This window comes from Nipponia nippon, unplaced genomic scaffold (assembly GCF_047370975.1).
Source record: "Nipponia nippon isolate SJK-2023a ecotype South Korea unplaced genomic scaffold, ASM4737097v1 scaffold_4, whole genome shotgun sequence".
Taxonomy (NCBI): Eukaryota; Metazoa; Chordata; class Aves; order Pelecaniformes; family Threskiornithidae; genus Nipponia; species Nipponia nippon.
In genome coordinates this window covers 59,473,753-59,487,524 of record NW_028262358.1, presented here as the reverse complement: position 1 = coordinate 59,487,524, position 13,772 = coordinate 59,473,753, and the positions used below count along the sequence as shown (strand labels likewise).

Below are 13,772 nucleotides of genomic sequence, written 5' to 3'. Positions count from 1 at the left end.
CCTTATTTTAACAAAGTTGCAACACTTTTTGTGTGTGTGTGTGCGCAACAGGAAGCACCACACTCAACATACCCCTGCCTTTCTGCGAGATTGGGTAAAGCCCAGTTCTGGCCCTTCTAAAAATATATCTAGCTGTCGGAAAACTTGGCTGTTCTGTGGTGAAGCAAGCCACTTTGGGGCAGGAGGAAAAAGGAATTTTAGATGAGGCTGAAGTGTTTTCAGACCCCAGCTCTTTTTTAGAAGTTGTGGGGTTTGGGGTGTTTTTTGTTTGTTTGTTGGGTTTTGTTGTGTGGTTTTTTTTTTTTTTTTTTACATAAACTCTAGTTTGTTATAACTAGTTACTTATGGCCCTGCTGAAGTAGAATATATAAACTATAGCCTGCTGAATACAGCCCACAGTGTCCAGCTATGAAGCTATGCCATTTCCTCAGCTAGTGGGCACTGATATCTTTATCCATTAAAATTTCCCTTACCAACCCCAGGAAGCTCTGACTTCCAGGTACAGACTGCTGGCTTCTAGCTCACCAGTAAGAAAATTTAAGGGAAACTACAGCAAAAACTGATTAAGTATCCTAAAATCATTATCTCTCTCAAGTCTGCTCTCCAGCCAGAGTGTCTCCAGTAATACTATAAATGGGGAAGGTGAAACAGATCCTTGGTCAAGGTCTTAAACTTGTTGAAGCACATGTAACTACACCCTCTCAAGTCTGTCACGCTTTCCTAACTTGCAAAATAGTTTTAAAAAGCTCTTGCCTTCCAATCAGTTCAGCTCCCTAGGGAGATGCCCACGTCACTTTTTGAGGGGCTACTCTGCAAATAACATCAAGGAAGTGATCCAGACATGTATGTAGTGCATCTTTCCAGATCTCAGCTCTGTCTAGATTACAGCTTTACAGGTAGATGAGCTGGCAGCAAAGTACTGGGCTATAAGAACAAGCAGTCAAGAGTAGGAGGAGGTCAGGAACTTGTTAGGCTGTCTCCTCCACTGAGGAAAAGGAACGTGTCCAAACAGGACTGTTTTCACTAGAAAGTGTGCCATCCAGCCAACGGATGGTGTTTCTGAATCTTCCGTCTGGTTAGTATTTACAATATATGAAATGAAATTTGTCCTAATGTTGGGCCATCAATGTATTTTGTCCTTCAAAACCAGCCTTTGTGTGAGTTTAAAAAAAGAATACCCTTGACTGAAAATACTTGCAGCTTGTTTTAATTCTCAAAACTGCACAGGGAGCTTACTGCAGTAGCTGTGTGAAGCATCCCTTAGTTGCTTCCTCCAGCCAAATAATCTTTGGTGACTGGCAGACAAGACCACTTGAGCCATTGGTGCTGCTAACTAGTCGTAGTTAGCACTAACACCGTTACAGAACATCTCACCATAAGCTTTGGTGAGAGAAGTAACTTGTCTGCTTCACCAAGCACAGTTTTAAGAAGGGCCAGGAGATAAAGCAAGCAGAAGCCCCACCTGCTGCCAGCGTACCAGTCTAGCAGTTGGTGGCCTGTCACTTGCCCCGTTTGTGTCTCCCGGTTTCCCCAGAATCGTCTTTTCCTAGGAACTGAGTGGGACAAGTAGCTTAGCCTATGCCATTGCTGTCATCTACTATGGCATCCGCAGGTGATGTGGGACTTGAGAGGATACCTGGACCTCAAGTGAACTGTTACCTACAATAACTTTTTTTTTTGCCTTTCTGTTGCAGGTGGTTAAAACCATAGGTTTGCGAGAAGTGTGGTACTTTGGTCTTCAGTACGTGGACAACAAAGGATTCCAGACTTGGCTGAAGCTTGATAAAAAGGTAACAGACTTCAGGCTAATTGCTGAACAAAGGTTAAAGCTTACATGATTCCTGATGTGTAATTGGCTGCAACTTTGTAAACCTTGTACTTGTTGTTGATTGTTCCTTAGTTCTCATAACTCCAGGATTATTTTTAGGGAAAACTTTGTGACCTCTGTTTGGGTGAGGTGCAGCATGATGGAAGCTTGCCCTTTCTCTCTGTGTGAATTGTAGAAAGCTTTATAGCATTTGTCAGATGTACAGCAGCAGCTTGATATGGTACTTTGTTGCATAGACGCAGCTATTCTTGCTGTGTCTGGAGGAGCATCTCGGCTAGTCATGGTTTTAATCTCTGCTTGTGCGGGATCAGTTGTTGCCCTGAACAGAAAGATAGGTCACTTCAAGGCTGGGCAGTTGCAACAGGGCGCAGGTGCCTCTGAAGTGCTCTTGTTTGTGGACTTGCAATTCTTATGAGGGTATGAACAGTTTTTCTTGATGGGGCAGTCAGTGACATACCTGTTTAATGACAGGGGGCTGTTCTGTCAAAAGCGTACAATACTGGGTAGGTTTGCCATCTGATAAAGCATGCTAAATCGTTCTCCAGTGACCAAGGTTTGCTGTGCAAGCAGAATTTTACTGGCTCAGTTGGGAAACATAATGCATCTCCCCTGTGTTCTCATACCAGTAAGCAGCTGGAATTAAGGAATGCCAGTAATGAGCTGCCAGTCACTCATCTCTTAAGGCAAATGCACCATATCCCTTTTTCTGTGTAAAAGCAATTTATTCTATTGTTTGCAACCCTGCTCAGTTGTGGTGTTGCCTCTGTCCTCAGGTTTCTGCTCAAGAAATCAGAAAGGAGAATCCTCTCCAGTTCAAATTCCGTGCCAAGTTCTTCCCAGAGGATGTGCATGAAGAGCTGATCCAGGACATCACGCAGAAGCTCTTCTTCCTGCAGGTGAAGGAGGGGATCCTCAGCGATGAGATCTACTGTCCTCCTGAAACAGCAGTACTTCTTGGCTCCTATGCTGTGCAAGCCAAATTCGGAGATTACAACAAAGATGTGCACAAGCCTGGATACCTCAATTCAGAGCGCCTGATCCCCCAAAGGTGAAGGAGTTGGCTGATGAAGTCTCCCTTTTTTTTTTTTTTTTTTTGCGAGGCCTTTTTTGTTGTTTTTTATTTTTCTTTTTTAAGTCAAGAATTTGCATTCTAGCTAAGTACAAAGAGTTTTACTGAAAGCATCTTTTTTTTTTTTTTTTTTTAATTCAACTGTATGCATTTGGGTTTTTTCCTTCTTTTATTTCTATCTGCCAGAGTGTGTTTTTGTGCTCTCTCCTTGGGTTGGTTAGGGAGAGGACATATACTTTTGAATTCAGCTTTTCTTTCCTAAACATTGGTGCTATGCTGGTAACTGGCAGTATGAATGTCTCCTCTTTAAGAAGAAAAGAGCAGCCTTCAGTCATGAATGTGTCATCCCTGGAGAAGTTTGGATTGTGTGTCCTTAATCTTAATGTACAGTCCTAAAAATCCTGTATCTGGAAAGCATGTACGTAGTCTATCCCCACACAGGATAAGTGTATGTTATCAGACAAATGGCTTCTGTTTACACTTCCTGATGACACTGCACAGTGTCTAATTCCAGGAATGGCACCAGCTTTTGCTTTACTTTAACCCTCTGGTGTCTACAGTGTGTATGTGATTCTTTTGCAGTATTCTGCTTACTCCTCTCATGTCTCTGGTCAGTGACGAGAGAGGCTTTGCGGAGGTTTTTGTTCATTCTGAATTACTCTGCTTCAGGGAGTGCATCTCTGGGCTGAGTAGGATCTTCCTCTTGGTTTCAGTAAGGCTTCATGTGTGGGACTGATTTTTCAGTAAGACTATAGCAAAGATCAGTATCAATGGATACTGCAGAACACACAGTCTAATCTTGCTAATATCTCTTTCTTTGTGTAGGGTGATGGACCAGCATAAACTCTCCAGAGAGCAGTGGGAAGAACGGATCCAGGTGTGGCATGCTGAACACAGTGGCATGCTCAAGTAAGTGTTTTGTATTGGTCCCTAGGCCAGTCACTTTGTCACTGGTTGATTACCTTAAGCTTGCAGTTCTACAGCATGCTTTTGAAACAGACTCCAAGAGCTGCCTGTGTGGGGGAACTCTTGGTGTATATTTTCTAGTCCAACATCAAATCACATGGTAAAACTCAATAGGATTTTGACACTTGTGTTGAGAACAGTCTCTTGGATGGCTTCCTGAAAATCCTGGACCTAGGCACAGTGTATCAGTGATGACTTCGAGAGGAAAAAAAAGTATAGGTGTGTGTCTAACCTTAAGTTCACCCATTTTGAAGACTGGAGTGACATTGGCTTTCCTCCAGTCCTCAGGCACGTCTCCTGTTCTCCATGACCTTTCAAAGATGAAGAGTGGCTTAGCAATAATATCTGCCAGCTTCCTCACCACTTGTGGGTGCATCCCATCGGGGCCTATGGATTTGTGGGTGTCCAGTTTGCTTAAATTATTGCTAACCCAGTCCTCCTTGACCAAGGGAAAGTCTTCCTTTCTCCAGACTTTCTCTCCTACCTCCAGGGTCTGGGATTCCTGAGGGCTGGCCTTAGCAGTAAAGACTGAAGCAAAGAAGGCATTCAGTATCCTGCGTCACCAGGGCACCCACCTCATTCAGCAGTGGGCCCACATTTTCCCTAGTCTTCCTTTTGCTACCGATGTACTTGAAGAAGCCCTTCTTGTTGTCTTTGACATCCCTTGCCAGATTTAATTCCAAGTGGACCTTAGCCTTCCTCACCACATACCTGCATACTCTGACAACGTTCCCATATTCCTCCCAAGTGGCCTGTCCCTTTTCCCACATTCTGTAAACTTCCTTCTTCCATTCGAGTTTTGCCAGGAGTTCCTTGCTCATCCGTGCAGGTTTCCTGCCCCCTTTGCTTGATTTCTTACTCATAGGGATGCATCGATCTCGAGCTTGGAGGAAGTGATGCTTGACTATTAATCAGCTCTCTTGCACCCCCCTACCTTCTAGAGCCCTAACCCATGGGATTCCTCCAGGTAGGCCCTTGAAGAGGCCAAAGTTAGCTCTCTTGAAGTCCTGGGTTGTAATCCTACTTATTGCCCTGCTTCCTCCATGCAGGATCCTGAACTCCACCATCTCATGGTCACTGCAGCCAAGGCTGCCTCCAACCTTCACATCCCCAACCAGTCCTTCTTTGTTTGTTAGTACAAACAAAAGTAGTTAGTTCATTGAAGCATTTGCATTGGCAGATGGGGAAAGTTCAAGTACTATACCTTTCCCACTGACTGTACCCTGAGACGAGGATGAATGCTGGAAGAGATCAATGTTGCTAATTTTCTGTCTAGAAATACTAGGGCTTGGTAAATGGGAGTAGAGTGTGTGTGCGTTCGTAGGTGTCATACCGTAACTCCTAAAGTGAATCCCAAACACTGAATGTTCAGTTTTAACTCTTGTGTTTGATGTGTTGGTTTAGGAAAAGTTACTTGTTTCTCTTGAGGACTTTGTGCTTTCTGAGATAGATAAATGAGAAGCTAACATCTCCTCTCCTTCCTGTCTCAACCAGAGAGAATGCCATGCTGGAATACCTGAAGATTGCTCAAGACCTGGAGATGTATGGAATCAACTACTTTGAAATCAAGAATAAGAAAGGAACTGACCTGTGGCTGGGGGTTGATGCCTTGGGGCTCAACATCTATGAAAAGGATGATAAGTAAGGCTTTTTTTTTTTTTTTTTTTTTTTCTTTCTTTTTTCTCTCTCTCCACCTCTGATCTCCCAGAGTGAGGGCTGGTGCGGGAGCCAAGGGGCAGCATTTCTCATTTACAGGATCAGGGCAAAGTTTAGAACTTGCTTGTGTTTCAGTTTTGGATCAGTAGGTGAAGCTGTGCTAGAAAATGAGCTTTCAGATCATTTATGAGTTCATGACTTTCCTGCCCTTTGTAGCCTGACCTGCTAATGCTGCCTACCATATAAAGAGCGATGTCAGTTGTACAATGCTGGTTGGTAAACTCTGCACAGTTGTAGAAGAACTCTGAACTAAAGAGTTTACCAAGCTTTTCCTTGAGTCAGGTTGCCAGATATGCCAGCAGTGGATACAATACAAGAACCTAGATAGGCTAATGTGTCTGCAGAGTGTTGGGACATCTAAGGCCATTCCTATACTGAAGTTAATGATAGATGTGTGTACAACTGCCTGGTTTTAAAAAAGACAGATTATGGGGTGGACACGAAACCAAAGCTGCGTAACACCCAGAACCCAGGGAGGAGTTAACCTATGTAGTTACCGTGAACGAGGAATAAAATGAGGTCTTGCAGAGGTACGCGTAGTTTTAATCAGCCCTTCTGGTAAAGGCAGAGCCATTATTAATTGGATAGTAGGTGGGAAATGATAGACTACAACTATAAATAAACATAAAAGAAAGGTGAGAACAGCCGTGTCTAAGCCTGCTAGTCTCTTCTAATACTCCACAAGTGAAGGATTGAAGGGGAGTTAAAATAGACATTTTTTCAGATGAAGCATTGCTGTCTAGACTGCTTTTTTTTTTTTCCCTCCCCGGTATCTTCCAAGTCTTGGTTTAATGTCACTAATCTGTAACAGACTATCATTGTAATACAGAGGGCATTTCACCTGTTCTACATGTTTGCCTCCAAAAATCTTTGAATACAACCCAAATGTTAATTGGAACTCTCTGGAGCTTCTGTTAAGATGGCAAAGAGAAAAGCAGTCTTTTCAGCAATGCTAATATGTGCTGTCACCCAGAAAACAAGGAGTGTCACTTGAAAGAAAAGTAGTTTCGCTCATGTAATACTTCAGTCTTGAATGACTAGTCCTGCTATGTAACCATGGTCACACAAACAGGTTTTTCGAGCTGCAGAAGCAGACAGAATATAGCCATTGACTGTAGAGAGCTATCAAGAGCATTTGCAAAACAAATACAGCGCTGGAGTAAACTGCTTGTTTCTGCTGTAACTGTTGCTGACATGTAATTAAGTCATTTGAGCAGATATGGGGACTAGAAAAATAATGTGTACCTCGCCTCTGGTTTGTACGTGCAGAATTTGGGGACGGGGGCAAAGGTGAAAAAGCAAAGCTTTCAATGCTGAAGTTCAACGTGAGGAAAATGAGACTGTGCTATAGGTGTGCGAGCCTCTATACGGCAGTGTATGTCAGTGTCCCGCTTCTAGGTATTTTCAAGCTTTTTTTTTTTTTTCCCTGCATGAAAGAGGAGAATCTGCAATAGAACTTACTAATAAGTGAATTATTTTAGTTGTCCATCATGCTATATTATCTAGGGTTGAAACACTTAAGCTAACATGATGGAGGCTGGAGTAATTAGTTAATCTCAGTCTAATCAAATAATTTTCTTTACAGTTCTTACTTAATGTTACACCCACACGCACTGTTGCATAATCTTGCAGTTGAGATAAAGGTTAGGGAATGGTAAGTTCTGAAGAGGATATATTTTATTCTTGATGTCTGATTTTAAATGAAGCAAGTTTTGGTGGTGTTTTTATGCTTGGGCCCAGTGAAATCATGCTATGTAATAGCTTTCCATCTCTCTGACAGCGAGTCAAATTCCTCCAAAATTGCCAGCTTTTTTCCTTAACGAATGAGCTCCGCAGAAAGGATTCTTACAGAGTTGGAGTGGTTCACCGTGATGATAGATGTTTCTTTAAGTGCTAAACATTAAATATTTGTGTCTTCAAACCATTTGCTAGAAATAATTGTCAGCACTTCAGTGTGTATCAGAGACGTATATTGGAGGGGGTTAGATAACAACAAGAAGATTGCTTACATCTATGTAAGACACAATTCTTAATCGTTAACTGCTATCTCTAGAGAATATACCCTCCCTTGATAAGAGAAGAGTAAAAGAATAGTAATGTGATATTAAACATAAAAATTGAAATACTCAGTTGGGGGGTAATTAAGGGAATTAGTTACAGTCAAATACGCAAGTCCTTGTAATATTAGAACTTGTTGCAGAGCTGGGCAAGTATGTAAGGGTGAAGTACTGGGGTGGCTCGGAAACATTTGATCTCATGAATAACTTGATGCTTTTTATATGCAAGAGTCTGGAGAAATTAAAGCAGAGGAAAATATCAAACGATTAGTGAAGCTTAAAGAAGTAATTTTAAACAAACCAACAGACCCGAACTCCTAAGCAGCAAGGAAGAGCTGGGAGCCTGAATCTTGCCCTTCGCTTCATAGGGCTGCCTTCCGATAGGAGAGCGCCACGTGGCACAGCTCGTTGCACGACCAACGTGTAAAGTTCTGCTTCGTGACTAGTGGGGTGGGCTGAAAGAGCAGTTTGCGTGGAAGGAAAGAACAGGGCTCTTTGTTACTAGCCTTGCCTGTAATCTAGGGAGGAAACAAAAGACAAGAAATCTGCTTCTACCAGTTGTGTTTGTGCCTGCCCAGCACTTCAGGAGTGAAGGCGGCATGGAGGTAACTGGGCTAGCTGTAACGCAGCAGGACAGACTTCTCTGTGGGTGCTAGAAGGTGTGGGGAGCGGCTGAGTTACCTTGGCTTATGCCTCCCATGATGTATGAGAAGCCTTCTGGAAGCACAGCACGTATACCTGAAGTCTGCCTGCTGCAGATTTTAGGCCCCGATTTTAAAGAAATGAACTTTAAAGCAGGTGTGTGGTAAAGCTGAGTGCATGGCTTCCGTAGAGACCATCCCTACTGCAAAGCCAAAGGGCAGTAGGGTGGCTGACCAAAATGAGAAGAGACTCTCTAAGGGAGGTGACTGGGCCTCTTTCCCTACTCCCTGGAGGTTTTTGGTTCAACTACTGTCTTCTCTCTGTTGGGAGAGCTGTGTGAAGTGTTGCATCCCCCTGAGTCTGCATGTTAGAAGCAATGTGGGGAAAAACAAAATGTTCATTGCAGCATATCTTAAAAATATTTCTCTTCTTTCCAGACTGACTCCAAAGATTGGGTTCCCCTGGAGCGAAATCAGAAACATCTCTTTCAATGACAAGAAGTTTGTTATAAAGCCTATTGACAAGAAGGCACCAGTAAGTATATCTAGAATGGATTCCTGGATACTGCATGTGAACAACTAATACTGTTTCATCTCAGAACAAAGTAGTCTTTGGAGAAGAGAAAGCTGCAGATATTCCAGGTGCAAAATGAGCCTTAGTATTTAGGGTGTATTTAGACCTGTCTGGTTTTCTGTGCAGCATAAATAAAGGGCTTATGGTGGTATCTGACACAAAGAAGACGGGGCTTTTACAACTGCAGAGTCCTTTTTTTTTCTTTTTTTTTTTTTTCCTAGCAAACTAGGTAGCCTTATACTTAAATCTGAGACTCTCTGCTAGTTCTGTGAGTCGTCTTGTAGCCAGATTGTACTGAGACTAGTCCTCTCCCCATTTCTTTCAGTGCATGGAAGCTGGTGGGTAACTTTTTGTTGTTGTTCATTTAAAAAAAAAAAAAAACAAAACAACAAAACCCACAAAAATCATTCAAATGTTATTGCAAAATCACATAGATACATATGGCTTCCCATCTTAATGCTCACTGCTCACTTCTACACTACTGAAAGAGTAAAAGCCAGTTAAGGACCATGGTGTTCATTGACCTTCTTGAATACTAGGGTAAATGGCAAGGATATGATTTCTGTGGAGAAGTGAAATGTTGCTACCTGTGAACGTTGCTTTTCAATACTTAGAAACATGTTTTCAGAGTTATTTTAGTGAAGAATTAGCAACTTACTTTGACCTGTTGAGAACATAAAGTGGAATAACTGGTATAGGTGGATCTCATTCTGTCAGTCTTGTGAAACTATTGGAATAATTGAGAAAGGCCTCCTCTTCTTCTCTTCCCCCACCCCAGTACTTGGCCTTGGTGGGTAAGTACAGCCCTGAGAAATAATAAGCAGTTTGGCTTTGGCAAAGGGTGATGGCTTATAGATCTCTCTAACAGAAAAACATCCTCCCAATAATTTAAAGGATAGTAATGCACAGTGTGCTGCAGGGCTTTCCTCCAGATAACAGCCTGGGGGCTGGGGGGAGAGGAGCTTCTTTCTGTGATGCTGTTAGTGAAAGCCAACAAAACTCCACAGCGGTAGAAAGTTGGTCTCCGTCAGGCATGCTTTTCTCAGTAGGAGAGCCTCTTGGACATGTTGTACACGTTACAAAATATTAATCTCCTGTTTATGGATCACAGCTTTCCATCCACCCCCCAACAGTAGATCAGATTGAGTTTGAAATGGGAGACTTGCAAGAGGCTGATTACAGAAAGGTGTTAACACTGAAAACCTCAGTTGTGTTTCCTCCCTGTCTCAGTTGTCCTTTTCTCTCTGAGTGGTGTTACGTTTAACGCTGTGTGTGAAAGCAGCAGCTATCTGGACACTAATTCTGAGCATTCAGGAAACTGTCTGGATCTTTTCATGTGTTTGTGCATCCTTTCAAAAAACCAAGTATTATAACTACAGCAAAATACTCAGTCCTCCCCTTTAATTTGGAAGATTCTAAATATCGGTGTTTAAATGGGCACTAATGTAATAGCTAGAGTCCTGTGGCACCTTCCCCAGAATAAGCTTTTCAATTTTTAGGCCTGTATGCCCATGTAGGCTAACATCTTCAGCACATTATCTTTAAAATATCAAGCTGCAATGCTCCCAGTTGGGTGAGACCAGTGGGAGGCTGGGGGTGAAGAAAGGAGGGGATTCTTTTATGTTCCTTTGTGAGTGTTTTGTCCCTCGGTCACGGCCTTAAATGACAAACGCAACCACCGTCCATGCCCTCGGTATTTACTTCCATGTAGGTCAGCCTTCCCTCAGGATAGGACCCGTGCATCACAAGGTACACAAACTCTTTGTTTTTAAAAATACTTGCCAGAAGTAGGAGGTGGGATGAATAGCTGGCAGGTACAGTTAGCAGTATCAGACCTGCGCAGCTCAATGGCTCTGGCCGGATTTAGCGGGGGAGCACAGCACGCCGTACTGCCTGCCTCTTTTGCAGCCAGTATGTGAATTAGGAAGATGCATTGAAGAAAATGAGTCTTTGTCAGCATATTCATGTTCATCTTAATAGTGCTTGGAGAGCTCTTCATTGCTTCTAGTGTGACCTCTAGTTTTCCCAGAGCCACAACTTGTGCTTCGGAGCTCAGGCAATTAAAAACATGATCACTGCTGCCGTGCAAAAGTGTAGAGCCTCTGTGTGCCCCTTCTCAGTTCTACCTCTTGCTAACAGCGAGGCAATCCATAGTAGAGTGATTCTAAAGAATGGGTACTGGTTTACGGTGGTAGGGTGGCAGCTTGCCCACTGCCCATATCGCCATCCACACAGTACACAAAAAAGGCACAAAGATGCAGAGTATGTTCACTGGGTAAGTTCAGACTGCATTGTAAATGTGTATCGTTGTGGACTCAGAAAATTCATCAGGCAGGTAATGAACTTGGCCCTCTGTATCCCTTTCTTAGCAGATGCACTTCTAGAAGATCCAGTCTGGCGTATAGTTTCTGTAAGTGCCTGGTTATAACACAGATCATAAGAAATTCGGGGCTGTTCTTTTTGCAGAACCAGAAATTTTAGAATATCTTGTGTTTTGTTAGTGCCTGCAACCCAATGTTCAAAATAACCCCTATGTTTGGTGGTTCGAAAAAAATAGCTTTCATTTGACACTCTTGTAACAGCTTAGGTCAACTTAACTAGGAAATGCCATGGAGAGGAAAGAATGATATTGGAAGGTATTTCTTCTCTTTCTCTGAAAAAATACAGATGGTGCCTTCAGTATTGATTCAAATAGATCAGGAAATTCTACAAAGTTACTTTAATAGTCTGCAACACATTTTTAGTTTCATGCTTTATCTTTCAGTCACAAAACCATGCAAACTTGAAAACTAATTACTCAATACTAGAGGTCTATAAGTTGCCCAGATCGTTACCCGCCAACTCAATCTTCTACATTTCCAAACTCCAGAAAGTCTCCTCTGAATGGAGACTGTTAATTTTCTCTAAAAGATACTTTTTCTAGAAGAGTAACTTGTCAATGCTATGTAGACTTTAAATGGAGAATATAAATAACAATTGCTTTGGCTTCAGAGGATATTGGCAGTCCCTGCTGCTATATTTAAATGGCCTGCGTATATGTCTCGATTACAGTGAAATTAGCGGCAAGATGATTAGTCTGCAGCTAGCTGAGAGAAGACAAAGCGGGCTTGGAAAACTGACTGCGTGGTGTCTCTCTTCTAGGACTTTGTGTTTTACGCCCCTCGTCTGAGAATTAACAAGAGGATCCTGCAGCTCTGCATGGGCAACCATGAACTGTATATGCGGCGCAGGAAGCCTGACACCATTGAGGTGCAACAGATGAAAGCCCAGGCCCGGGAGGAGAAGCACCAGAAAGAACTGGAAAGGTGAGCTTGAATACGGACAGCGGGGATGGGGTGGCAGAGAGAAACCACCCCAAGCTGCCAGGGTTCGGCAGGCGGCTGCACTTGCAGGGCAGCAGGAGCTAACGTGGGTTCCGCTTAGGCGAGGCCGTGAGCCGTCCCACGTTCATAAAGCGTGTCTGTGGCCCTACAGCTCTGGCTTATGGGGGGGGGGGGGGGGGGACTCGGGATACCCTGCAGCGGGACTGTAAGCATTGCTCTTCTGCCTCGGACCTGTGGCCGTGCGGCCTGCGGCCTTGTTTGCAGTCTTGAATGTTGCAAGGAAACATGCAAGTAAAGGCACAGTGGGCTCTCGTGTGGTGGCGTACGCCTAGAGAGGCGTTCTCCTGACTTTTGAGTGTCAGGACCTGATTTACGTGTTGGACCATGGGATGGTTGGGAGTGAGTGAGAAACCTCCACAGGGAGCGTGTGTGTACGCTGCGAACAGAGAAGAGGGGACTGGGAGACTTCTGACAGGCAAGGAAAAAGGATTAACAATTCCGTTGGACTGCTACCACTGACTGCAGGTTGCTTATGATTCAAGAAATCATGTTGCTGTTCTGTTTGTCTTCATTCCCTCAGTGTTCTTGTTCTTACATCCCCTTGGCTTTCCTTCTGACAGAAGTTAAAGTTAAATCTCTGCTGTGCAGTAGAGTCCTGTTTTTCTCTCTCTGAATCTAGCAGCTATTTGGTGTTCTAAATTTCTGTGGCAGGCAACAAAACTACAAATGCTTTTATGAAATGGGGTATTCAAAACTGAGCAAAAATTTTGAAGTGCTGAAGGAACAGACTATACGTATTTCTGTCTTCTGGCTCTTGTTTTGTGGCAGTCACTTCCCATTGAACTGCCTGGAGAGATGCCCAGCCAGCTTTCTTGCCTTGCTGTCGCTTAGGTCTGAAAGTGAGCTTCAAGGATGAAATCTGTTTCTAACAGGAAACAACTACAAGATGAAAAGAAGAAGAGGGAGACAATTGAGAGGGAGAAAGAGCAAATGTTGAGGGAAAAGGAGGAGCTGCTGGTGAGGCTACAAGAGTATGAGGTGAAGACTCAGAAAGCAGAGAAAGGTAAAGTACTTGTACTGGCATGTGTCTTGTGCTCCATAGAAGGGTTATATGGGTCGCTACCTACACCTAGCCTAAATCTGGTGACACTGGGATCTCTTGGTAGGGCTTACTAATATCTACCCATATGGATAAATACACACATGTGCGTGCACTGCTGGGATCATCCAAAGCATGAAAGTAGCATAAAATCTGCTGATTTGTATTTGGGAACTGAAGGGCACGAACTCTGTTTTCCCCTGTTGCCCAAGAGGGTTTTAGTATAGCCTCTTCCAGCAGTGAGCAAGAGTTCAGCTCTCAAGTACTTTTTACTTAACTGCTAACAGAAAAAGTACTTTGGGAACAAGTCTTTCCAGTGAAATGGAAGCTTCTGTTTCAATGCACAGATGAGCAGATTGGAGACAGCAACATCTGGTCCTTGCAGTAAACTGTCAATTAAGGGCGGCAGAATCATGTCAGCGTTACAGACTTCAGTGCAGATATCTTCCAGGAGATCTAATTGTAATGTGCAGCTGACTACTTCTGAATTCCGTTACCT

General features: G+C 43.3%; 1 protein-coding gene across 1 annotated transcript in view; it reads left to right on the top strand.

The window, feature by feature from the left end:
* Window positions 1-13,772, top strand: part of EZR (ezrin) — a 38,651-nt gene that overhangs the window by 21,097 nt on the left and 3,782 nt on the right. The window contains exons 3-9 of the mRNA XM_087773841.1: window positions 1,695-1,790; window positions 2,602-2,876; window positions 3,723-3,806; window positions 5,358-5,504; window positions 8,716-8,812; window positions 11,993-12,156; window positions 13,107-13,237. Coding sequence (XP_087629967.1) covers window positions 1,695-1,790; window positions 2,602-2,876; window positions 3,723-3,806; window positions 5,358-5,504; window positions 8,716-8,812; window positions 11,993-12,156; window positions 13,107-13,237 — 994 coding nt within the window. The remainder of the gene's footprint in view (window positions 1-1,694; window positions 1,791-2,601; window positions 2,877-3,722; window positions 3,807-5,357; window positions 5,505-8,715; window positions 8,813-11,992; window positions 12,157-13,106; window positions 13,238-13,772) is intronic.